The sequence below is a fragment of the Armigeres subalbatus genome, chromosome 3, assembly GCF_024139115.2.
Source record: "Armigeres subalbatus isolate Guangzhou_Male chromosome 3, GZ_Asu_2, whole genome shotgun sequence".
Lineage (NCBI taxonomy): Eukaryota > Metazoa > Arthropoda > Insecta > Diptera > Culicidae > Armigeres > Armigeres subalbatus.
In genome coordinates this window covers 157,114,478-157,141,163 of record NC_085141.1, presented here as the reverse complement: position 1 = coordinate 157,141,163, position 26,686 = coordinate 157,114,478, and the positions used below count along the sequence as shown (strand labels likewise).

Here is a 26,686-nt window from a genome sequence, read left to right as displayed (position 1 = left end):
TAGTCGAATAGGATTTTTATTGCACAGTTCTGTTTTCTCATTGCGTTCACTTCACGTAGAAGTAACACACACGAAATCATTAATTTAATGTTGTAATTACTTAATATAAAATTGTAAACAAAAATATTAAAGAAACTCGGCTCCGTTAAGCCTAATGGCACATATTCTTCTTCTTTTTATTGGCATTTCATCCCTGACTGGAACATTGCCGCCTCGCTGCTTAGTGTTCATTCAGCAAATCCACAGTAATAAACCGCGAGGTTTCTAAGCCGAGTTACTATTTTTGCGTTCGTATATCATAAGGCTAACACGATGATAGTTTTATGCCCAGGGAAGTCGAGACAATTTCCAAAATTGGCTAGACCGGCACCGGGAATCGAACCCAACCACCCTCAGCGTGGTCTTGCTTTATAGCCGCGCTTTACCACTAGGCTAAGGAAGGCTCCTAATGGCACATGAACCTATTAAATAAAATTTTTTTTAAAAAAAGCATCTGCTTCCCCATAATACCAAGGATAGGAAGTTTTGATAATTGGGCAGGGTAGTTAAACTGAAGCATAGAACGAGGATTCACTAAGGAAAGTGATATAATCCATGCCCCTTTTTTATAGGGACGAGCCTGGAATTGAACACACGAGAAGGAGGAGGTCGCTTGGAAAACAGAAGAGGTAATCACTAGACCACCGAGCGCGTCAATTAACAAATATAGTGTATTGTATTTTGGCTTGAAATTATATTCCTGTAGAAACCTTTCATAATCTCAAGCAATATATGTTGAGTGTTTTATTTGGTAGGATTTGGAAGATCCAGGGTTCAGGATGCATGCATAGAGTTTTTGATCCACGAACCGCAAAAACTGATACGTCAAATGACCACCAGTAGATGAATCAGTGTTATTTGATAGACATTTGACGAAAATATCTTTCTGTGTAGGAAGAAATATTTTTAGATTTTTGTCTCAAATCTAACACGCCGCGTTCGTCATGCCCCCATTCGCTTCATACCTTCCGATATGTCGCGTCAAATATAGCGAAATTAGCGGTGTAGTGCAGTCAGTTAGCTTAGCAGCCAATGCAAAGAGTCGACGGACGGAGCTGCTCGACTCGGACTCGACTTTCAAGGTCGAATCGATTACGTTCTTCTGGGTTTTTTTTCATTGCTCTCGCGACCCTCACCGTTAGCATCTTTGTTTTCTCTGTCCTGGCCATGGATCGCGCGATCGTTATAGCCTTTTAAGTGATGTGGATGGATACGGCCCGACACGATACAGCGATTTTATGCGAGGAGGGTGTACATAGGAATAGTAGTTACCAAGCAGAAAAGTGATGAATCACTGCATGTTGGAGGTAGGCGCAAATAGAGTGTACCAAAGGTTTAATTTATTTTAGGGAATAATCATAAACAAGGCGAATCTTAGGGTTCTTAGCAAAAATTCTGATGGCAGAAAAAATGAATCTAGATTTGCTTATAGGTTTCATAAAGTTAAAAAATGATAAACAACTGATAATCCGGAAAGAGTTGTTAGATAGTAGTACATACTGAAAACCAAGCAATTTGGTTGTAATGCACCCGAGTAATGGGTTTCTCTAGTTAGCCTTGCGAGCAAAGACGTAGGATTGCCAATCCAGAGATGGCGAGTTTGATTCTCAGTCAGGTCTAGGATGTTTTCAGGTGGGAAACATTTTTGACTACTTGGACATAGTGTATCCATTGTGCTTGCCACACAAGATACATACTTATGCAAAAGCAGGCATAGAAAAACTTTCAATTAATAACTGCGGAAATGCTAATATAATACTAAGTTGAAAAGCAGACCAAGTTCCAAGTACCAAAATAAATGTATTATTCACGAAGCCAATTATTCGGCAGCCTCGAGCATCCAGTTGTACGAAAAGGATCAACAACGATTAACGATAGAAAAACAAGTAATTTCACCATTGCTTGGGGACACTTTTTGTTCGCTCTCACACTAATTGATGAGCTTCCAAGGATTGCTGATATTTTATACCCCAATCAAGTCCAGTACACGCGTCGGAAAAGCGCTTTCTATCGTGTTATTTTACTTTGCATTGAAATGTGGGATGTGCTATCGAATGGTGCATTCCTAGAAACAATGTCTTGGATTGTTTTTCTTCGACGTAGCCTCCCTAATTAGTATCAAACGTGTGAAGCACTGTTACTAACAGTTGCCATCCTCATATGCAAATTGGGAAGCTTCTTTGAAATTTGATGAATTTTAGTGACTTAAATGATTATTCCTCAATTTTAAGCATAATGGGTAATAAGTTAATTGATTTGGAACAGGTTCGTCCTTATTTTCTGCTTTTCGTATGAATGACTGAAATAATTATTCCTCAATGTTCTGCATTCGGGACCAGTGGCATTTTTCCGTTACCATTTATGGGAAAAACGCTGCCAGCATCGGGCTGAGAATCTCTCTAATAGAGAATAAAAAACAACGATTAACGATAGAAAAACAAAAACAAAAATAAGTAAAAGTTTGGGGACACTTTTTATTCGCTCTCGCACTAATTGATGAGCTTCCAAGAATTGCTGATATTAGTTTTCCCGAATCAAGCCCCCTACACGCGTCGAAAAAGCGTGTTTTATCGTGTTAGCATTGAAATGTGGGATGTGCTATCAAATGGTGCATTCCAGGGAACAATGTCTTGGGTTGTTTTTCTTCGACGTAGCCTCCCTACTTAGTAACAAACTTGTGTAGCATAGTTACTGACTGTTGCTCCCCTTATATGCAAATTGGGAACCTTCTTTAATACATTCAAAGTTAATTGCCTATATGCCGGGTATTAAGCCACCCGGAGTGGAAATTAATTACTATGTCTGAAACTTGATTAGGCATATGAACAACATGTGTTAGATTTAGTTTAGAAGCCCACCGAAGGCGCGGTTACCCTCCAATACCTTTTCCGAACTAAATCTATCACATGTTGTACATATGGGGCCCTCCTTAGCCGTGCGGTAAGATGCGCGGCTACAAAGCAAGACCATGCTGAGGGTGGCTGGGTTCGATTCCCGGTGCCGGTCTAGACAATTTTCGGATTGGAAATTGTCTCGACTTCCCTGGGCATAAAAGTATCATCGTGTTAGCCTCATGGTATACGAATGCAAAAATGGTAACTTGGCTTAGAAACCTCGCAGTTAATAACTGTGGAAGTGCTTAATGAACACTAAGCTGCGAGGCGGCTCTGTCCCAGTGTGGGGATGTAATGCCAACAAAGAAGAAGAAGAAGAAGACATATGCCTAATCAAGTTTCAGACATAGTAACCATCTTTAATTTTTTTTTAAATTTTGTTAGCCTAAATGGTTATCCTAAATTTTAAGTATATATACTAGGGTGGGACAAAATTTTATTTTCACTTCCTGCATGGTTTTTGCACGCCTCTTGGGTCCTAGAATGCTTGTGCGAAATTTCAGATCAATCGGTGAAACTATATTTTAGCGCCGGCAATTTTAATTTTACATAGGATTTACTATGGGGAAATTTAACTTTACAAAGAAAAAATCCCCAAGGTGTCCCATTATTCTCTAACGATAAATCGATCCAGCTACATCATAGGAAATTTTACCAGCAAACTTTCATTGGAAGACCGCAAAGTGATCCGACGCTCGTGAAAAATGTTATTTACATAAAACTAATTGCTGTATGAACGCAAGGCTCATTGTACTTTTTGTTCCAGCATCACTGCCGTCTGCTGCTTGCTGTTGTTTGTACGAGGCACCACTTTGCTTGGAGGATTCGCTTAGCATGAATGAAAAGCGGGTTACTAGGGATACGTTTATTGGCCTTGCTGTTTGAGTCTTCGTCCTTCTAGGTAGAAGAAATTCAACCAAATTTCAATGAAGGTGTGATTAACAAAAAGAGGCATGTAACGCACACTTTCCACACACGACGCAACGAAGCGACTATAGATGCGAGGTATAGGTTAGGGCCTCTCATTCTCGACGTCAACAGTTCGAAGCTGGTCTGATCGGGATTTTTTTGGTACTGGTAATCTTTTTGATATTTATATTTATACTCCCAAATTCTAATTTTCGGGAAGATTTCCAGTATTTCTTAAAGATTTCGATAAGATACACAGATACAAATATGTTGGGATTTTAAATGTATTTTCATGCACATATTTGGAGCATGCAAATAGACGCAATATCTAATCGATCTTATTGTTCCTTTAAATCGAATTGAATTCAAACTGTGCCTGCTTGTAAAACTCAGTCAAATTTAATTGAATATCAAATGTTAATTCGTTTGATGGAATTAGCAGCAATTTTACAAGTCTTTGAACTTTCAAAAGTATTTGCTGTGTACCTGTGATACTGATTTCCGAAGAGAATAATTTAATGAACTTGCTCTGGTGCGTTGATACTTGATTGACATGCCGATTATTCAAATCGAAGACTTCTAAATTGTGAAATAGTTTAGGAGATTCCTAGATTTGTTTTACCTTGAGTTGAAAATATCTTTAATACAGATTATAGAAAAAATCTAGATTGTATGAGAGATGATTTTCACATCAAAATTTACATCACATACCATTTTAAATCAACGTCACATCATGGAATTCAATTAAACAAATTTATCAAAGAAATCAATTACATATATAATTCTGCATCTATTACCAACATCATTGGGGCTATTTTGAGCCTGTTGATGGAAAAGAATAAATAAATAAACAAACTAAAAAATTAAATTATAACGATCTTATAGAATTGGATAATATATTTTCTCATAGAAAACAATTTGAAAGCACTTAAAATTAATCTATTTGGTTGTTTTGAAATGGTTCTTTTGTCTCAAGTATATTAATAAATAAGTGATTTTTTTGAATTTTGGTTTAAAGCATATTTATTAAATCTATTTTATGTCACATTCCTACATATGAACTCAAAATATTCGTGTACAACATTCAGTTCATGATTTTAAAATTTAACTATTAACTATCAACATCATTACTGTTTAGATGTAAACTAAATAAATAAATCAACTTCAGTTCATAATTTTAAAAAAATACGCGGCTGACAGAATAGTTTGTGTGAAAGTCAAAGGAATGCCCTCTGAAAAATAGAAAATTAATTATAATTCAAGTCTTTGATTTGAATTATTGGCATATCAATCAAATATCAAAGAAGCAAAGCAACTTCATTAAATTATTCTCTTCTGAAATCAGTATCACAAGAATCATATCTCACTCTTTTAGAAACAGCAGAAAGCTTCTCGAAAGTAAGAATATGGAAATATAAAGAATTTCCTAAAGAATACCAGTATCGAAAAAAAAATTCCCGCTCAGACCAGCTTCGAACTATTGACGTCGAGAATGAGAGGCCCTAACCTATACCTCGTATCTATAGTCGCTTCGTTGCGTTGCGTGTGGAAAGTGTGCGTTACATGCCTCTTTCGTTAATCACACCTTCATTGAAATTTGGTTGAATTTCTTCTACCTAGAAGGACGAAGACTCAAACAGCAAGGCCAATAAACGTATCCCTAGTAACCCGCTTTTCATTCATGCTAAGCGAATCCTCCACGCAAAGTGGTGCCTCGTACAAACAACAGCAAGCAGCAGACGGCAGTGATGCTGGAACAAAAAGTACAATGAGCCTTGCGTTCATACAGCAATTAGTTTTATGTAAATAACATTTTTCACGAGCATCGGATGACTTTGCGGTCTTCCAATGAAAGTTTGCTGGTATAATTTCCTATGATGTAGTTGGATCGATTTATCATTAGAGAATAATGGGACACCTTGGGGATTTTTTCTTTGTAAAGATAAATTTCCCCAAAGTAAATCCTATGGAAAATTAAAATCGCCGGCGCTAAAATATAGTTTCACCGATTGATCTGAAATTTCGCACAAGCATTGTAAGACCCAAAAGGCTTCTGAAAAATATGAGGGAACGAACATTTATTTTTTTCATATATCCATGTCCCAGGCTAATATATACCCATATAATAAATTAATTGATTTGTCCTTATTTTCCGCTTTCCGTATGAATGACTAAAATGTGTGCCTCAAGATTATCCTTTTGGATCTTTGAATTCATTCAGTGTAAATAGGGCACTGCACGTACTGCTTTGTCTCTTTCTCGCTGCAAAGAAATTTGAAAACAACAAGGCCAGTAAACGTTAAAACTTATTAAGAACAAAAGAGAAAGAGATTTTTCCATGCAGTGCCCTATAGTAAAGGGGCCCTCCTTAGACGTGCGGTAAGACGCGGGGCTACAAAGCAAGACCATGCTGAGAGTGGCTGGGTTCGATTCCCGGTGCCGGTCTAGACAATTTTCGGTTTGGAAATAGTCTCGACATCCCTGGGCATAAAAGTATCATCGTGTTAGCCTTATGATATACGAATGCAAAAATGGTAACTTGACTTTGAAAACTCGCAGTTGATAACTGGGGAAGTCTTAAAGAGAAGAAGAAAAAGAAATAGCAAAGGATTCTTCATATTGTTTCTACTGATGTATTGGCCTGGGTGAATTGATTCCGGTTTTTGTAGTCAATTATATTAAATATTTTCCAATATAATAAAATTATCCAAATATATAACAAATAACTACAATTTAGTCGAGTCAAGTACGAGACACTGAAGACGGCCTTACTGTTGAGGTCGAAATACGTATCTGTCAAGATACAATTAAGTGGTGGAATTCAATGGGATGGTATAAACTCGTCTTATGACAGGTGAAAACATTCCACTAAAAAGCTCAAAATAATTTTCTTATACAATTTAGTTTCTAATCATTTTTTTTAAATAATTTCATTACAAGTTTTGCATTACATACGTTTCTCACTATTTCAGTAAATATAAACCAATCAAGAGTTTTTCGCCATATTTTCAATAAATGATACAAAAAGAGCATGCATTTAGGGTCCTATTTCCACACTTGTTTTATAATTTTGTCGGCTCATTTTCGTTATTTATGTTAATTTTGGACAAAAACTTCAGTTCATATTTCAACACGTTTTCCAATAAGAGTGTGCTCTGTGTAGAGAATACGATCAGATATTATGCAAATGCAAAAAATAATAATATTTGAAGCATCTCCATAACATCATCTACAATGTGCTTGCTTGAACACGCTCTCAGTGGCTAATAGCCTGGGACATGGATATATGAAAAAAATAAATGTTCGTTCCCTCATATTTTTCAGAGGCCTTTTGGGTCTTAAAATGCTTGTGCGAAATTTCAGATCAATCGGTGAAACTATATTTTAGCGCCGGCGATTTAAATTTTCCATAGGATTTACTTTGGGGAAATTTATCTTTACAAAGAAAAAATCCCCAAGGTGTCCCATTATTCTCTAATGATAAATCAATCCAACTACATCATAGGAAATTATACCAGCAAACTTTCATTGGAAGACAGCAAAGTGATCCGATGCTCGTGAAAAATGTTATTTACATAAAACTAATTGCTGTATGAACGCAAGGCTCATTGTACTTTTTGTTCCAGCATCACTGCCGTCTGCTGCTTGCTGTTGTTTGTACGAGGCACCACTTTGCGTGGAGGATTCGCTTAGCATGAATGAAAAGCGGGTTACTAGGGATACGTTTATTGGCCTTGCTGTTTGAGTCTTCGTCCTTCTAGGTAGAAGAAATTCAACCAAATTTCAATGAAGGTGTGATTAACAAAAAGAGGCATGTAACGCACACTTTCCACACGCAACGCAACGAAGCGACTATAGATACGAGGTATAGGTTGGGGCCTCTCATTCTCGACGTCAATAGTTCGAAGCTGGTCTGAGCGGGAATTTTTTTTTCGATACTGGTATTCTTTAGGAAATTCTTTATATTTCCATATTCTTACTTTCGAGAAGCTTTCTGCTGTTTCTAAAAGAGTGAGATATGATTCTTGTGATACTGATTTCAGAAGAGAATAATTTAATGAAGTTGCTTTGCTTCTTTGATATTTGATTGATATGCCAATAATTCAAATCAAAGACTTGAATTATAATTAATTTTCTATTTTCAGAGGGCATTCCTTTGACTTTCACACAAACTATTCTGTCAGCTGCGTATTTTTTTGTAAATTATGAACTGAAGTTAATTTATTTATTTAGTTTACATCTAAACAGTAATGATGTTGATAGTTAATAGTTATATTTTAAAATCATGAACTGAATGTTGTACACGAATATTTTGAGTTCATATGTAGGAATGTGACATAAAATAGATTTAATAAATATGCTTTAAACCAAAATTCAAAAAAATCACCTATTTATTAATATACTTGAGACAAAAGAACCATTTCAAAACAACCAAATAGAATAATTTTAAGTGCTTTCAAATTGTTTTCTATGAGAAAATATATTATCCAATTCTATAAGATCGTTATAATTTAATTTTTTAGTTTGTTTATTTATTTATTTTTTTCCATCAACAGGCTCAAAATAGCCCCAATGATGTTGGTAATAGATGCAGAATTTTATATGTAATTGATTTATTTGATAAATTAGTTTAATTGAATTCCATGATGTGACGTTGATTTAAAATGGTATGTGATGTAAATTTTGATGTGAAAATCATCTCTCATACAATCTAGATTTTTTCTATAATCTGTATTAAAGATATTTTCAACTCAAGGTAAAACAAATCTAGGAATCTCCTAAACTATTTCACAATTTAGAAGTCTTCGATTTAAATAATCGGCATGTCAATCAAGTATCAACGCACCAGAGCAAGTTCATTAAATTATTCTCTTCGGAAATCAGTATCACAGGTACACAGCAAATACTTTTGAAAGTTCAAAGACTTGTAAAATTGCTGCTAATTCCATCAAACGAATTAACATTTGATATTCAATTAAATTTGACTGAGTTTTACAAGCAGGCACAGTTTGAATTCAATTCGATTTAAAGGAACAATAAGATCGATTAGATATTGCGTCTATTTGCATGCTCCAAATATGTGCATGAAAATACATTTAAAATCCCAACATATTTGTATCTGTGTATCTTATCGAAATCTTTTAGAAATACTGGAAATCTTCCCGAAAATTAGAATTTGGGAGTATAAATATAAATATCAAAAAGATTACCACTACCAAAAAAAATCCCGATCAGACCAGCTTCGAACTATTGACGTCGAGAATGAGAGGCCCTAACCTATACCTCGCATCTATAGTCGCTTCGTTGCGTCGTGTGTGGAAAGTGTGCGTTACATGCCTCTTTTTGTTAATCACACCTTCATTGAAATTTGGTTGAATTTCTTCTACCTAGAAGGACGAAGACTCAAACAGCAAGGCCAATAAACGTATCCCTAGTAACCCGCTTTTCATTCATGCTAAGCGAATCCTCCAAGCAAAGTGGTGCCTCGTACAAACAACAGCAAGCAGCAGACGGCAGTGATGCTGGAACAAAAAGTACAATGAGCCTTGCGTTCATACAGCAATTAGTTTTATGTAAATAACATTTTTCACGAGCGTCGGATCACTTTGCGGTCTTCCAATGAAAGTTTGCTGGTAAAATTTCCTATGATGTAGCTGGATCGATTTATCGTTAGAGAATAATGGGACACCTTGGGGATTTTTTCTTTGTAAAGTTAAATTTCCCCATAGTAAATCCTATGTAAAATTAAAATTGCCGGCGCTAAAATATAGTTTCACCGATTGATCTGAAATTTCGCACAAGCATTCTAGGACCCAAGAGGCGTGCAAAAACCATGCAGGAAGTGAAAATAAAATTTTGTCCCACCCTAGTGGCTATACTAATTATTTGTATGGTCTCGATGGAGATAAACTTTATTATTTTTGGGTGAAAAATCGCAGTACTCTGTGCCTTATTAGACAGAAAATAAAATCAGTTTTATGAACATTGTTTAGACGAAAGGACGCAAGACAAACGGTTACGAAACAACCATGAACAACACTTTTCAAGTTTTTGGTTACTACATGGCGCAGTAAAAGTTCCCGAGGGAATTGTAAGTATTTCAAACGACATGTGCATCATTTGTAATTCAACAAAATGGAATGCAAACTGATGTTGTCGATTACTTTAAAAAAAAAGAAAATAGCTAGCAAGAAATATCCAGAGCGGAAGGTCTCTGTTATCTAAAATAACTGGAGCGAGAGGTCTCTGTGGACTCTGTGCAATATAAAATTGCTAGAGCGAAATGTCTGCGACCAAATAAACCAGAGCGAGAGGTCTCTGTGGAACAAATTTGGAGCGAGAGGTCTCCAAAACTGAAAAGTAACTTTATGAGAGCAAGATTATGCAATCCCTGAATTATCCTCGAAGTAGATAAAATAACGCAGAAAAGAGAAAGAGCTGTGTTCCAAAAGAAATTTATTGAGAGACAATCTGATATGCAAAACGAAGAAGAAAAAAACGAATAAAGAAAAAGTACAATACGACATTTATGTATATGTACTACAAACATTTGCATGGATGGAAGGGTGTGAGATATTTCTAATTTGAATAATGAAATAGTGGAATGATGTCTTCTCACTTACGTAACAGATGCTTGACACATCTGTTGTCGTATGATGAGAATTGAAATGATTCCAATCTAAATTGAAATTGGATCGGATTATATAAAACCACAACTGAAATTGAAAAATACGTAGATTGAATAGCAAAATAAAAAGATCGAATTGGAAATAACGAAAAACATTGAATATTTCGCATGAAGCTGTTTATAAAAATCCAAATTATTTTTTTAAATTTAATAATGATTGAGTTCTGAAAACAAAAAAAAGGTTAAAATTAAGAATTAATGAAAGAGGAATGGATGAAATTAGGAATTGATGTAATTGGATATTGGACTAAATTTGGATTGGATTTGAATTGGATTTGGATTGAATTTGGATTTGGATTTTTTTTTTTATTTTATTCCTTTATTTATTTGTTAGGCACCCTGTGTTACTTAACCGCTACTGTGCCGAGATCTACTGTGGTATTTTGCCGTACAGAATCCACACAGAATCTATTTTTAGATTTCCGTTACCATTATTGTTGTCGGTGCCGGTCAATCCCGTCGTGAGTTCATTGTGTCCGTTTGTCCATGTCATGTATCCATTGATCGTTGCATTGTTCGGTTGCCATTTATCCGGGTAACGTTGGAGGAATGCCTCCGAGAAGAACAAGTTGTCAGTCGTCATCAAGTAGCCGTGACGGTAAGGCGCGTACCCCAAACGCCACCGTATGGGCTGCGGATCCGGCGACTGACCAGGGTTTGGTGGAGGGGCTGGGAATCGAACCCATGACCATTCGCTTGTAAGGCGAACGTGTAGCCAACTACGCTACGGGACCCCCTATTGGATTTGGATTGGTTTAGATTGAATTTGGATTAGATTTGAATTGGATTGGATTTGGATTGGATTTGGATTGGATTTGGATTGGCTTTTGGATAGGATTTGGATTGGATTTGGATTGAATTTGGATTGGATTTGGATTCGATTCGGATTGGATTTGGATTGGATTTGGATTGGATTTGGATTGGATTTGGATTGGATTGGATTTGGAATGGATTTGGATTGGATTTGGATTAGAGTTGAAATGGATTGGATTGTATTTGATAATTTGAAATTTTTAATTTATTGAATTGTCAAAACAAAAAAACGGATAAAATTAACAATTGATGATATTTATTATTATTGATGGAGTTGGACTTAGAGTTGCTTGGCTCTGGATAGAATTTAAATTGGATTTGTACTGGATTTGAATAAGAGTAGAATTCGATTTGGGACTGAATTAGTGAAGGAGTGAAAAATCAACAAAATAAGAGAACAAATACTGAAACAAATGAGTAGATGAAATTAAGAATTGATGTATTGGATATTGGAATAAATTTGGAATGGATTTGAATAGGATTAGGATTGGATTTCGATTAAAGTATTGGATTTTATTGGATTTGAATTGGATATGATTTGAGTTTGGATTTGGGTTGGGATTGGATGTGGATTTGTATTTTGATTGGATTTTGCTTAGATTTGGATTTGGACCGGATTTGATTTGGATTGAATTTGGATTGGATTTGGAAATAGATTTGGATTGGATTTGGAGTGGAATTGAAAAGGATTAAAGATGGAATGGATTTAGAGTGCATTTGAACTGTATTTGAATTGGACATGTATATTATTCAGATTTGATTTGAATCGGATTTGGATTGTATTTAACATTGATTTGTTTTGGTTTCAGGTTCAGGTTCAGATTTAGAATGGATTTAGATTGAATTTGGAATAAATTTGGATTGAATTTTTATTTGATTTAGATTGGATCTTATTCTGGTTTATAAATGTGTTGGATTTAGAATGGATTTGGATTTAATTTAGGATAGATTTGCATAGGACATTTTTTTGGATTGGATTTTGATTCGACATGGATTGGATATGAAAGTGAAATTATTTGAATTGGATTTTGTAATATATTTTTAGTTGAGCTTTGTATTGGAGTAAAATTATTTTTATAAATTATTAATTTAATTTAATTTGGATTGGATTTGAAATGCATATATTTAATTTGGTTTGATTTGAACTTTGAATAGATTTAATTCGATTCAGATTGGGTTTGGATTGAGTTTTATTTTGGATTGAATTTCCTTAAGACTATTGTTTTGGGTTTTTATTAGCTCAAATTTAATATAAATTAAATATTGCTTAAGGAACAATTGGATATTGCATAAGAAGTGTATGCATTTGTTTGTTTTGTATGTTTTCGAAATACTTAGATAATTGTATACTTTAAGGCGAAATGCTTTTGGACAAGTTTGAAACAGAATAAAACTGAATTGTTTTTCAGCAAATTATCAAAAGAGTACAGAAGGGAAAGGATGTAGAGAATACGATCAGATATTATGCAAATGCAAAAAATAATAATATTTGAAGCATCTCCATAACATCATCTACAATGTGCTTGCTTGAACATGCTCTCAGTGGCTATACTAATTATTTGTATGGTCTCGATGGAGATAAACTTTATTATTTTTGGGCGAAAAATCGCAGTACTCTGTGCCTTATTAGACAGAAAATAAAATCAGTTTTATGAACATTGTTTAGACGAAAGGACGCAAGACAAACGGTTACGAAACAACCATGAACAAAACTTTTCAAGTTTTTGGTTATTACACTCTGTTTAACATCTCAAGCTTAAGATATGCTCATTGTAAACGGGATTGGTAGTCATATGGTTACTGCTTCTGCCTTATACGCAGATCGTGGGTTTAATCCTAGGTCTGTTCCATTATTCTACTTTGTATCTTTTCCTATATTTCTCATGCTCTAGCAATCGCTAGAACTGGAAATGGACTTTCCATACCGTTTCCATTTCTATCCTATATCTTCAACTTGACTACTCCAGCAGTAGCTGCTATAATTTAAAATAAACTATAAAAAAGCTCGTTTCCTACATCCAATTAGAAATTCCTTCAGTTGCTTTCTCCTATCTATCACATTTGGCAGCTCGTTAACCAAGACGAACCTCTGCTTCTCGAACCTAACCCAAAAATTCTATTAAATTCGGTATGAACTCGTAGCAAGTGCAGAGGCATATTCGGCTTGTAGTGAGCGAGTGATTGCATCATCATTTCCACCTCCTTTCCTACATTGAAGATGAGTGCTTGTCCCAAGCAAACTTCTTTTGGTTCTCTGTGCAAGAACAGCTGATCTGGTCATAAGGGAAAATTCATTAATAACGTAACGCAAAAATTGGCCATTTTCAACCCCTCTCCCCCCTATGTCACACTTTTTGTATGAAGCATCCAAAAATTTTGTATGGATTGTCACACTTCAGGACGACTTGGACGACTATTATAGGTGGTCCAAAGTGGGAGGTTATGCGAATGTATTATTATTTATTTAATCAGACTAAGGCCGAAGTGGCCTGTGCGGTATATAGAGTCTTCTCCATTCGGCTCGGTCCATGGCTACACGTCGCCAACCACGCAGTCTACGGAGGGTCCGCAAGTCATCTTCCACCTGATCGATCCACCTTGCCCGCTGCGCACCTCGCCTTCTTGTGCCCGTCGGATCGTTGTCGAGAATCATTTTCACCGGGTTACTGTCCGACATTCTGGCTACGTGCCCGGCCCATCGCAGTCGTCCGATTTTCGCGGTGTGAACGATGGATGGTTCTCCCAACAGCTGATGCAATTCGTGGTTCATTCGCCTCCTCCACGTACCGTCCGCCATCTGCACCCCATAGATGGTACGCAGCACTTTCCTTTCGAAAACTCCAAGTGCGCGTTGGTCCTCCACGAGCATCGTCCAGGTCTCGTGTCCGTAGAGGACTACCGGTCTAATTAGCGTTTTGTAGATTGTCAGTTTGGTACGGCGGCGAACTCTATTCGATCGGAGCGTCTTGCGGAGTCCAAAGTACGTACGATTTCCAGCCACTATGCGTCTCCGAATTTCTCTGCTGGTGTCATTTTCGGCAGTCACCAGTGAGCCCAAGTACACAAATTCTTCTACCACCTCGATTTCGTCACCACCGATGCAAACTCGCGGTGGGTGGCTCACATTGTCTTCTCTTGAACCTCTGCCTATCATGTACTTCGTCTTCAACGTGTTGATGACTAGTCCGATCCGCTTAGCTTCCCTCTTCAGTCTGATGTAGGCTTCCTCCATCTTCTCAAAGTTACGTGCCATAATATCTATGTCGTCGGCGAAACCAAATAGCTGGACGGACTTATTGAAAATTGTACCACTCGTGTTAATCCCTGCTCTTCGTATTACCCCTTCCAAACCGATGTTGAATAGCAGACACGAAAGACCATCACCTTGCCGTAACGCTCTGCGGGTTTCGAACTACGCACATTTCCCGACCCATCGTCGCTTCGATCAACCGTGTCAGTTTATCCGGAAAACCGTGTTCGTGCATTAGCTGCCATAGCTGGTCCCGATCGATTGTATCATATGCGGCTTTGAAGTCGATGAATAGATGATGTGTGGGCACGTTGTATTCGCGGCATTTCTGCAGTACTTGGCGAATGGCGAACACCTGGTCCGTGGTGGAGCGTTCGCCCATAAAACCCGCCTGGTACTGCCCCACGAACTCCCTTGCAGTTGGTGCTAGTCGACGGCATAAAATTTGGGAGAGTACCTTGTAGGCGGCGTTCAGCAATGTGATTGCGCGGTAGTTGCTACAATCCAGCTTATCGCCCTTTTTGTAGATGGGACACACGACACCTTCCATCCACTCCTGCGGCAAAACTTCCTCCTCCCAAATCTTGGTAATGACCCAGTGCAGCGCTCTAGCCAGTGCCTCACCACAATGCGAAAGTATGTCAAGTATAAAAACGCCAGGCGTAATGGACGTTAGACATAATTTTAATTTCCCATTCTTTAGTTCATTCGAGGTTTATTTTTTGAGAAAGTACAATTCTCCGAAACCCAATTGCCCAAGTTCCCCACAAATAACAAAACCTCGATTAAGTATATCATTTAAACGTAAAGGACCCTTTCCCTCAAATGATGTCTTCCCGAAAATAACATTTTCCTGAAAATGACATTTCCCCGAAAATGACATTTTCTCGAAAATAGCACAAATAACAAAACAACTAACATTTCCCCGAAAATATAAATTTCTAATGATATGGAAATGCTAATATCATCTTCCAAACTTGGACGTACATGTTCATGATAGCATTAGAGGCGAAAGTATAGAATTGATAGTTCCGTTAGGATACGGCAGGCATGAAGAATGTTTTTTATAGAAGTCGATTTAATTTACTTAATAAATTTCTAGAAAATTAAAAGAATTTACTGTTGTTTCTTAGTTATTATTTAGTTATTTCTTTAAAAGTGAAGTCTTCCTTCTTTCAAATGATGAAATATTAATAACAAAACACTACATATTACCCTGTTTACCTAATGGTTTTATCAGTTTGCGATTGTAGCAAAAACTGCGAATCAAACCCGCCCATATAAAGAGAAATGTGGCTTCGTGGCCGTGCGGTTAGTGACGTCAATCGTCTAGATGCATGTGCTATGGAGTGTGGGTTCAATTCCCGCCCCGGTAAGGAGGAAACTTTTCGTGATCGAAAAATTCTCCACTGGTCCATTCATTGGCTGTTATGTGTCATGTCCGTTGTCTCATGCTAGTCTCGTCTCATGTTCAGACGGTGTCCCTGTCTCAATTTATTAAAAGAAATCGCGTAAAGCGGAAAATTCCCTACTGGGTGTTACGTAAATGTCCTGGTTCGCTATCTAATGCTAGACTAGGTGTTTAAGTATTCAGTCTGTGCGACATCTGGTAGAACATGGTGATCATGTATTATTAGTCCGTCTTATTATACAAATAGCTTTGAAACGTTTGTATATAAAATTTGTTTCATTATGAACTTTTCTTTGCTGCCTTTTAGCATTGTATCGCGACTCATGTCACAGGGCCTACCCTAACGGGCATGTTTTTTGCAGTCGTTAGCAAATTAAGTTAGAAACGTGATTGTGTTATATAATTCTTCATTTTTCCTCGTCGGAGTTCATCATACCGGCGCGAGACAGTGCTGCCGAGAGAGAACAGTATCAGAGTGAGTGCAATGGACATGTGAGCCAAAGTGAGCGACCGAAAACGTTATTGTCGCGATGCCAAAACGGGATATGGCTGCGCAAATTTTAGACATTAGAACAGCTCCCTCACAGGGGTGTATATCAAATTGCCATTTGAACGGGTATTCGATGCAAATGCTCCACATTTTTTGGCAGTCAGCTGCGTTAATGTGGTTCTGCTCGGGTACAAAAATTGTATTTTTAGTTCATGTCTAGCACGAGTACGAACAACGGTTGTAATGAATGAAAACCCAGCCATACTGACCTTTCACGGCGTCCAGACATTCCAGGAAGGTCTCCATGTTGCGCTCGCAGGTCGCTTCATTAAGGTAGAAGTAGGTACGTGCACTTTGTACTTTGTAGCGCCGATCGGCAAATGTTTTGTCTACGCTGTACTGGGGAAGGGATGTGGCCTCTCCAGATAGGTTCGTCCCGGTAGACGATACAGAAGCTCTGTGAAAAAGAAGAAAGTACCATGAGGAAGGTGTGTCTTTTGCATTTAATAACATAGTCTATTTATGCCTTACAAAAAGCATCAAAGCAAAATCTTCCTAATTGAATTTGTTGGAATCTTAGCCACGACAAAGAGTGGAATAATCTCCTCCGGCGACTAGAGTACTCGACGCCAAATTTTAATTGTCATGAGACACCTGTAGAGAACGGACCGAAACGGATCCCAAAACCTACCTGCGAACGTGTATCGCCGTCGCTTGTTCGGGATTAACACTTAGAAGCATAGTCGAAGGATTACCCAAATGGTTTTCGCTGCAAATCCGAGGACGATGCACGGGAAAGTTCAAGCTTGCGATTGACTTCATTAGCTGAACTCTCAAATTTCTGAAAGAATGACGTTGTCAACGGAACATTTTTGTTTAACTCCGGATGTTCGGCTTGGTCAGTATCCGTGCAATGTTAAAGGGCTACCGATTCCAACAACACTCGTTGGCGCTTTGTTTGTAAGTCTACTTTACCCTGTTCTGAATTAACATGTTTAATGCTAAGCGGTTAAGAGATGTACGAATTATCTCGAATGTTAGTTATTTTTACAAAAAAAGACATTGAAGATCTATACTATGTGAAATTCTCTCTAGAGAGATTTCTCCTGGACGTTCATATATTAGCTAACTACCTTGGTCAAACATACAAATAAGAAATTATTTTCTAAATTATACCATAACGAATTGTACTTACTCCACTTCGCGCTTCTCGGCTTCCTCTTGGGACAGATCCTCCTCTACTGAGTAATCTAGGATGGGTTTAACGCCGAACGACCGCAGTCTGAACCATTGTTGATAGGATAGTTTCGGATAGATGTGAAGAAGAGCAGCGTGAGTTTCGACAAAATATAAAAGAACATGTAAAAGACGTGATTAGGACAGTTTACCGAATGAGGTTGAAAGTAATTTTTAAGAAAAATATATAAAGTGGGCAAAACATAGTATGAAATATTGAACACTTTTAATATTTGTTTGTGGCATTGTATCGTCATCGAACTCTTAAATATGAATGTGAAGCATGCGCGATATTTTTTTCCTCATTTCAAATTATTGACCAGGTAGCAATGCTTCAAAAATATTTGCTTTTATACCGTGAAGTACCCTAATTTCACGCACTTTAAGAAAGAAATTATTTATTCAATAATTTCAAAAAATTATATGGAAAAATAATAAACATTAAAAAAATGCATTGAAAATTTATACACTTTCTTTGTTATCATTTTTTCCCAAGTTTTGTCTGATAAATTAAAAATTTTGCTAATAACTTTTTTAAAAAGTTATTTACAGTTCGGATTTTTTGATTGGCATGTAATGCTTAAAGGATCCTTGAACTTTGTCAAACACATCATTGATCTAAATACAAAGTGTGAGGCATGAGAACGAAATTAAACAAAATGTCACGGAATGTCAAGACATCAATGGCATTTCACACTAATTCGGCTGCCACACCGCCAATTTAAGATTTAGAGTAATATATTAATAGAAAAAAAGTTTTAGGATTCTTGAAGGGCTCCATGTTTATATGAAAAAAAAAACACATTAGTCCCATGACATCGAAATGACGTTTCCCGTCACTTTCTGGGAGTGCTTGAGCGGAAAATACTGCGTTCAATACTTGGGGGAGTGGTGGAAAATGGTTATCCCGCAGACGTATGAACCACGAGTTGTACCAAGTGTACAAAAATGTTTAGCAGAGCACCTTGAAAAGGACGTCGGCGCCGGTGTTGGCCTCGCACTCGCTGGCTGTGTGCAATCGAAGCAGTTGTGCGTCCGGCCGGTGTGCTGGCGATTGACGGCCCATAGAACGAGCGACCTGGAATATGACTTTACATTCGATTTTGCGCCGAAAACCACGGAGTGTACGACCATCATACACCCAACCAGAGAATGCATGATTTAATGACAATCTTGCACAAATTCCATTCGATCCTTTAGGCTGAGGCCCATGCACAGATTGCATTAAGTCAATGTAGCAAGCCATTGCATTAGGTCTCTGGTCACGATAAACAGAACTATGTATGTGTTTGTGTCTTCATAGAACCTATTTTAAAACTGATTAGTACTTATTTCGTTGCTCGGACGGAAGACAATTTCGAGGTAGGGGAACTGTTCCGATCTCCATCTCACTGTACATATATCCATCTCATCGCTAAACAAAGAAATACGGCACCAAATTCGTCGCTTCTTTTTGTAAACATGCGTGCTCACTGCTGAAAAAAATCACAAAAATAATAAACAAACCAAATTCCTTTCCATTGCTTTGTTTTTGATGGGATGGAAATAGGAGCTATGAGATGAAGTGGCGAACCGTTCCCGTATTTGAAACGGGTAAATCTCTTCCTTACCCCTTCGAATAAAATAATGATAGAAAATAAATATAGCAATTGAACCGTTTGTTTGAGAAACTGCATATGTAAAATTTTTGGCCAAAATAAGATTTTTATATACATATTCTGAATCCTCTTCCAAAAATACGTATTCTGGCAAAAAAAAAAACGAAAAAAAAATTTTTGTTCAGGAATGTATGAAATCTTTTCTAGTTTGTTTGAGAAACTACCCACTTTGGAGAGCAAATATGGAGTACTGCTTACAGTTTGTGCACTGGAAGTGCCCCAGGGTGTTGAGATTTGCCAAAAACTATTGATTTGTATCGAAGAAATCGAAAGGTTCGTTGCCAATTGAGCATGAGCATGATGACCGTGCAATTCGTAGTTGCTACTCCGTAATCGACCAGAACAATCGCAATTGCACAGGGAACCAAGGGATGGAAGCATGGGATTTGCTATCCACCCTCAATGTGCACAGTCTGGAGCTCTAGTATTTTTGGATGGTCGATAACGGGCGCTGGCCACGTCCTCACGGTCATCGGGGGATGGGAAGGAATTGATGATGCAGTCACTCGTCTACTGCAAGCCGAGAAACACCTCTGCACTCGCCACGAGTTCCTGCGGAGTTTTATTGGAATCTGGGGGTTAGGTTTTTATGGCAGAGGTTCGTCTTGGTTAACGGGTTGCCAATGTGATAGTAATGAAAGGGAATGGTGGTATATTTTAATTGGATGCCGAAACGAGGCTTTTTTTTTTGCTCGTTTCGAATTCTAACAGTTACCTGTTAGAACTAATCAAGTTGTAGGTATAGGGATAGAAGATGGAAACAGTATGAAAAAGCCCATTTCCAGTTCTAGCGATTGCTAGAACATTGAGAAATATATGAAAAGATACAAAGTAGGAGGAATGGAACGGGCCTGGGATTGAAGCTACGACCTCCTGCGTATGAGGCAGAAGCGGTAGCCATATGACCACCAAGCCCGTTAAATCGAAAGAATCGGTGCCAATTTGTTCAAAAACAGTTTTTTGTTGTTTTCTCGAAATTGTGAATACTGGATATATGCAGTTTCTCAAACAAATGATTCAATTGTGTATGATGCAATAAGTGCAAAAATGTCATCAGTTGGGATTTCCAGTTAGCCTTGTGTGCAAAAGGGTAGGAATGCGTAGATAGCGAGTTCGATTCTAAGTCCGGTCTAGGATTTTTTAGGGAGGGAGACATTCAGGGGCTCTTTTGGGTATAGTGTATCCATTGTACTTACTCCCAAGATACATATTCAGGTAATTTTGCGGGCAGAGAAAAGCTTTTAATTAATAACTGTGGATTTTTGAATTACTTTATAAGAGTGATCTTTTTTTTATAAATGACATAGGCTCATCACTAAACTGTGGAAATGTTAAGAGAACACTAAGGCCAAGTTCGAGTTGGAATGTAGAGCCATTGAAGAAGAAGATGTCATCAGATGTCATTTAACTAGAAATGCTAAAATCGCAGCATCAAAATCGAGAACGATTCAGTATAGTAGGGGGTATGTACCAATAACTGCCTAATCAAGAGAAACTAAGGTGTATCGAGAAGCGATTTCCTGACGATTTGGGGTAACGCATGTGTGTATGACACTTGTTTTTAACGTTATGCTCGTTACAACTTGCAATACATTGTTTCTTATTGAAAAATTGTCGGCCATGGCCGAGGGCTTTCACAATTTTGTCAAAGGAACAAATACATACATTAGAACAATTACAACTGAATCATTTTTTTGCGATTCTCTTACTGTCTTGTTTGTTTTTGCTACATGCATATTTCGTCATTTTCTAACAAATAGGACTTTCTATGAACTGGCGTCGAAAGCATAAGGTATATCGCCAAATATCCAAACAATAAATTGAAAACTCACCCTCAATCTCATTCAATTTTGCGTCGCAATTTTTTTTATCTGTTCGCATCACCTACAAGGACCAATCTCAGGAATGGAAATGGATTAATTTTTACTGGATTCCAAAATAAACTATGCCGACAGAAGTTGCAGTTGTCCAGTCTCATCTGGATCGAGCAGATGAGTTCTTTTTTTCGTGGGATTTCGAAATAAACTATTCCGACACATGTTCAAGTTTTCCGGTATTATCTGGTTCAAGCAGATATGTTTGAACATAAAATGTTAATTTATGTGCTCTACTGATTTCCTTTCGGCATATTGATACAGATAATTTCGCGCTTTTATCCGCCGCTTCTGAGTCCAACTTATTGCATCGCATTTTTTAGATAAATGATAACACAAAATATGGATATCATATATCAGAATATATGTTCTAAAGCTACTTATTCCATTATCTATTAACTCTTTGATTTAGAGATTACCTCTATAATAGATATTCGTTTGAAAACTATTCCGGCTGTTTGCTCACCAGGGATAAAAATAATCGCACCACGAGTATTATATTCTTTCAACTGTTGAAAGTATCCTGCGTCATAATAACATAATTACAGACATGAATAAAATTCATTTGTTCAATCAAAATTAATTCCATATTTTCCGGTTATTGTCCACCCGGATTGGAAATTAATTACCATCTTTAAAAACTCGATTTATGCTGATGCGCAACATGTGGAAGAAACATTTACATATATATTGCGAGTAACCACTTTTTTCGGTGGGGTTTGAACTCACGACCACAAGTGCTTTTCCTACTAGGACAGTGCTTTTCCTACTAAGCTACGGGGGACCTCCGTTGTCCTTTACAGTGTTCATCCAGAAATTCTAGTTAACTCTAATTTTTAAATTGGAGACCTAAGGAGGTCTCTCCTTGGGCTCACCTTCGTGTTTCACAATATACAAATTCGGTGACAGTTAAATGTAGCCCCGCAGCAAATCTCGCTTAGCTTTTCAAAAGGTCCTAAGTAACATTTTTTCATGAATTAATTTGAGTACATCAATCGAAACCTGTCATGTTGTTCTGTTGATTGCGCTATTCAAATTAATTCATGAAAAAAATGTTACATAGGTCCTTTTGAAAAGTTAAGCGAGAAATCACTGTTTAAAAGCTAATAAGAATATCGAGTTAGAGGACCGGCCAAGTTTCAGTAATATCCCGATTTTATCACCCCCTGGTGAATTTTGGGGTGATAAAACAGGGTATGTGACAAAATTGGAAAAAAAATATTTTCATTTTTTTAAATTCATTTCACAAATATGAATCATTTTATGCCTTGGAAAGGCCAAATGCGTAAACGGTACCCGTTATTTCTTGTTAAAATTGCTTATAGAATATTTCCCAGGTACTCAGAAGTCTTTCGTAATAAGCTACAGTCGGTGAAAGTTATTTCATGAAAATAAATGCTGTTTTTGGTATTATTTACGAAAATAAAATGAATGGCAAAAATTTTGGCATGAGCATGATGACCGTGCATTTCGTAGTTGCTACTCCGTGATCAACCGAACAATCGCAATTGCACAGGGAACCAATGGATGGAAGCATGGGATTTGCTCTCCAACCTCAATCCCAAGTAACAATTTCAAGGCTTCATGGATTTATTTAAGTTTTTTGACGGTTTTATCGCTGCTTTGTTCAATGCTGCAAGATTAGCTTTGTTTGAAGACTTATAGCTATCTCCAAAACCATAATAAAACGTCTAATAAAACCACAAATGTCAAAAGCTTCATAAACTTATGAGTGGGCTGATGATTATCTTGAGGACTCTAATAAAACCAATTCTGAAAACTGTAATAAAACCGGATATTTTGGTCATAGACTTGTCTTACGCATAACCTCCATAAAACTTAGTGGTTTTTTATAGGTTTATAATGGGATCATACAAGAACATAATGTTTATGTTGAACTTCATGCACTATGGCCAACCGAATGGCCAAAAACAAAAGTTTTTATCATAATGTTTCTGCTACAAGTTTCTCGAAAACTTAAACAAAGAAAACAATAAATAGGGGAAATGTCCCGATTTCCCTCTCACTGAACATATTTTCATCTCATCGGGAAACAAAGAAATACGGCACCAATTTCGTCGCTTCTGGAAACATGCGTGCTCACTTCTGAAAAAAATCACAAAAATAAGAAGCAAATCAAATACCTTTCCATTGCTTTGTTTTTGATGAGATGAACATCGGAGCCATGAGATGAAATCTAGGCGCTATTCCCCCACAATGAATACGTAAACTTTGAAAATTTAGCATTCGCATATTTGAAATTTTGTTGTTTATTGACAATAAAATCCATAGGTCAAATCCCACTCCTGAGAATGGAATAGATAATGAAAATCGAGTAAACTCACCGAATATGTCATTTTATTTCCGTTAAATCAAGATAGTATAAATACGAACACGCAACAAATGGTGCGATAACCAATATTTGAGATGTTCTACTGCCGCTGTTGGAAGCATAACTTCAATTGCAATTATTGTGGACCTCGGTAACTTGATCGCTTATAACCTGAACACTTTTGAATTTGTAGCTTGATGGCTTGAACATCGTTTACATTAAAAATAATTCAGACGCTATTCAGCACGAGGAATGGCGAAAATGAAAATTGAATATCTTCCCACAGTACTTTTATTGCATTCATTTTCCTTGTACAATGAATTAATAAGCAATTTCTAGCAAGTACTTATTATACTTGAAAGATACGCAAAACTGTATTTTGACCATCACAACTACCCACGGTGTAGTAGCAGCCATGATGGTAGTATAGAATTGATTTCATATCGGCAAAAATCTGCAACAACCGCTGCATTTCAGAATGATTTACAAATCTCGGAGCGCGAGAAATTTTTCGGTGCGAATCGAAATGCCACAAGTGAAAAAAAAACAGTATATTGATTAATGGTTTACTCAAATTTAATTTCCGTAAATCACGATATTGCGACGGCGCATTTAAATAAACTGCTTTTCTTACCTGGTTTCACCAGAAATTCGAAGGCGCACCAAAATTGTATGCACGCGAACGAGTTCTGGGGCATCCAATTTCTGATAATTCAATATTATTTTAAATCCATATCCATCAATGTTGTTTTTTATCCTTCCATTGAATGTTGTTTTTTTTTAATTCTTCCATTCCTACGATTTTCCTTTTTCCCCAGTTTAATAACAAAAGGGAAATTCCCTTTTTTGACAGCGGTTTTATGGCAGCTTTATTAACAACCTCGAGCTTGCTTTGAAGACGTTCTCAAGAGTGGTCCACTTGGTCATAACATAATCTTGTAGTGGTCTTCAAGAGGTTGTCATGTAGATCTTAGTTTTATTGCTAGTCTTCAAAATTTGCTCTTCAAAACTGCTAATAGAGTATGATAAAACTCAAAATGTTACTTGGGAATGTGCACAGTCCGAAAGTTCTAGTATTTTGGATGGTCGATAACGGCGCTGGCCACGTCCTCACGGTCATCGGGGATGGGAAGGAATTGATGATGCACAGTCACTCGCCCACTGCAAGCCGAGAACACCTCTGCACTCGCCACGAGTTCCTGCGGAATTTCATTGGAATCTGGGGGTAAGGTTCTATGGCAGAGGTTCGTCTTGGTTAACGGGTTGCCAATGTGATAGTAATGAAAGGGAGATGTATTCTAATTGGATGCCGAAACGAGCTTTTATGCTCATTTCGAATTCTAACAGTTACCTGCTCGAACTAATCAAGTTGTAGGTATAAGGATAGAAGATGGAAACGGTATGAAAGCCAATTTTCCAGTTCTAGCGATTGCTAGAACATGAGAAATATATGAAATATACAAAGTAGGAGAAATGGAACGGGCCTGGGATTGAACCCACGACCTCCTGCGTATGAGGCAGAAGCGGTAGCCATATGACCACCAAGCCCGTTTAATGAATGACAAAAAATTTTGGGGTGACAAAATCGGGTCGAAAACGTGACAAAATCGGGACGTGATAAAATCGGGGGTAGACAAAATGGGGGGTAGACAAAATCAGGGAGTGACAAAATCGGGTCAACACTGTATTACAAAAAAACCTTTTTTTCTGCAGATAGGTATTTTAATTATCTAACTTGTTCCTGTGACATATTTAAGGAAAAAAGTTTTTCTAACAAAAACCAAATGTCCATATTGAGTGAAAAATTATCATCGTGCACACTTAAAATAAATCGCAGATTTCTGTGAAATTTCACCGAAATCTCAACAGCAGAACTGTTCGGTGAATAACTTTACAGATTTTCGGTGGTTTTGACAGTTGAACAAAGGAAAAATCGCCGAAAATTTGGTGAAATAATTACCGAACAGTTCTGCTGTTGAGATTTCGGTGAATTGAAGCAAAATTCACCGAAATCTGTGAAATGATTTAAGTGTGTGGTTTATGCCTACAGCGCCAATTACAGGTTCAGCAGCATATCATCAACCAACGACACATTTTGGATGTATAAAAATTTGTTTGGGAAGCAATTTAGCATTATCTAACATTAATGTGGTCCAACAATTTAAAAGTGTTTATATTTTCTTTGATTTTTTGTATCGATGTAACTTAAAAACAATTGGGTTTACAAAAATATATTTATTATTATTGAATATATTCAATTGTACCCAGTCATTCTTATTCTCAGCGTCTGTTTTGAAGAATTAAATAACCGGTGCATAATTTGAAAAAGTCTTGTTTATTCATTGCTTATGACTACCCATTAGTACCTGTATCTAAACTATACAGTTTGAAAAGTTTTGCTATGAAAAGACTGTTGTCAGTGAGAATATATCAGTTGTGAAGTTTCATTACGTTTAAAATTCAAAATGGTTAAATCAATAATGCCAATAAATTCCAAAAATGTTGTGCAAATATTGGAAATCCAAATTGCACTCGCTTCAGAAAACTGAAAGGTGTATCGGCATCAATTATTGAAAAAATAAATTCGCTGGGATATACGCACCAGCAAAGTGAAGGAATGCGTATTTGTGAATGTGTGTTTTTGAATGTGCGTTTATCCATTTAGCTTCATCGTTTGGAATCAAAATGTTTATCTGATAAAAAAATCGACATCCATTTTTTTTTTGCTAAACCAATTTTAATCTTTACATCCATTGATTATCTCAGTGAACGAAACGCTCTTTTATGTTTCAGATTTTACACTTTAGACAAATTAACAATAGTCCATCAAACATCACAATTTTGTAAATCTGTTCATTTGTGTGTAACATTGATATAAGAAATCTCGGAAAATATACGCCCTTTTCAAATGTTGGTCCACATTAATGTTGGATTATGCTAAATTGCTTCCTAAACAAATTTTTATACGTCCAAAATGTGTCGTTGGTTGATGATATGCTGCTAAACCTATAATTGGCGCTGTAGGCATAAAACACGCTGATAAATTTTCACTCAATATGGACATGAAATAAGTTTTGTTAGGAAAACTTTTT

The 26,686-nt window shown here is 36.9% G+C and overlaps 1 protein-coding gene across 4 annotated transcripts in view; it reads right to left on the bottom strand.

Moving 5' to 3' along the window:
* LOC134220288 (proline dehydrogenase 1, mitochondrial) overlaps positions 1 to 26,686 on the bottom strand; it is a 95,505-nt gene that overhangs the window by 22,395 nt on the left and 46,424 nt on the right. For 2 of the 4 annotated variants that reach the window (XM_062699302.1, XM_062699301.1), the window contains exons 3-5: positions 17,690 to 17,776; positions 17,186 to 17,335; positions 16,764 to 16,951 (exon numbers count right to left, since the gene is read on the bottom strand). In XM_062699302.1, the coding sequence (XP_062555286.1) occupies positions 16,764 to 16,951; positions 17,186 to 17,335; positions 17,690 to 17,776 (425 nt within the window). The remainder of the gene's footprint in view (positions 1 to 16,763; positions 16,952 to 17,185; positions 17,336 to 17,689; positions 17,777 to 26,686) is intronic. The other 2 variants (XM_062699305.1, XM_062699304.1) reach the window with 1 other exon arrangement.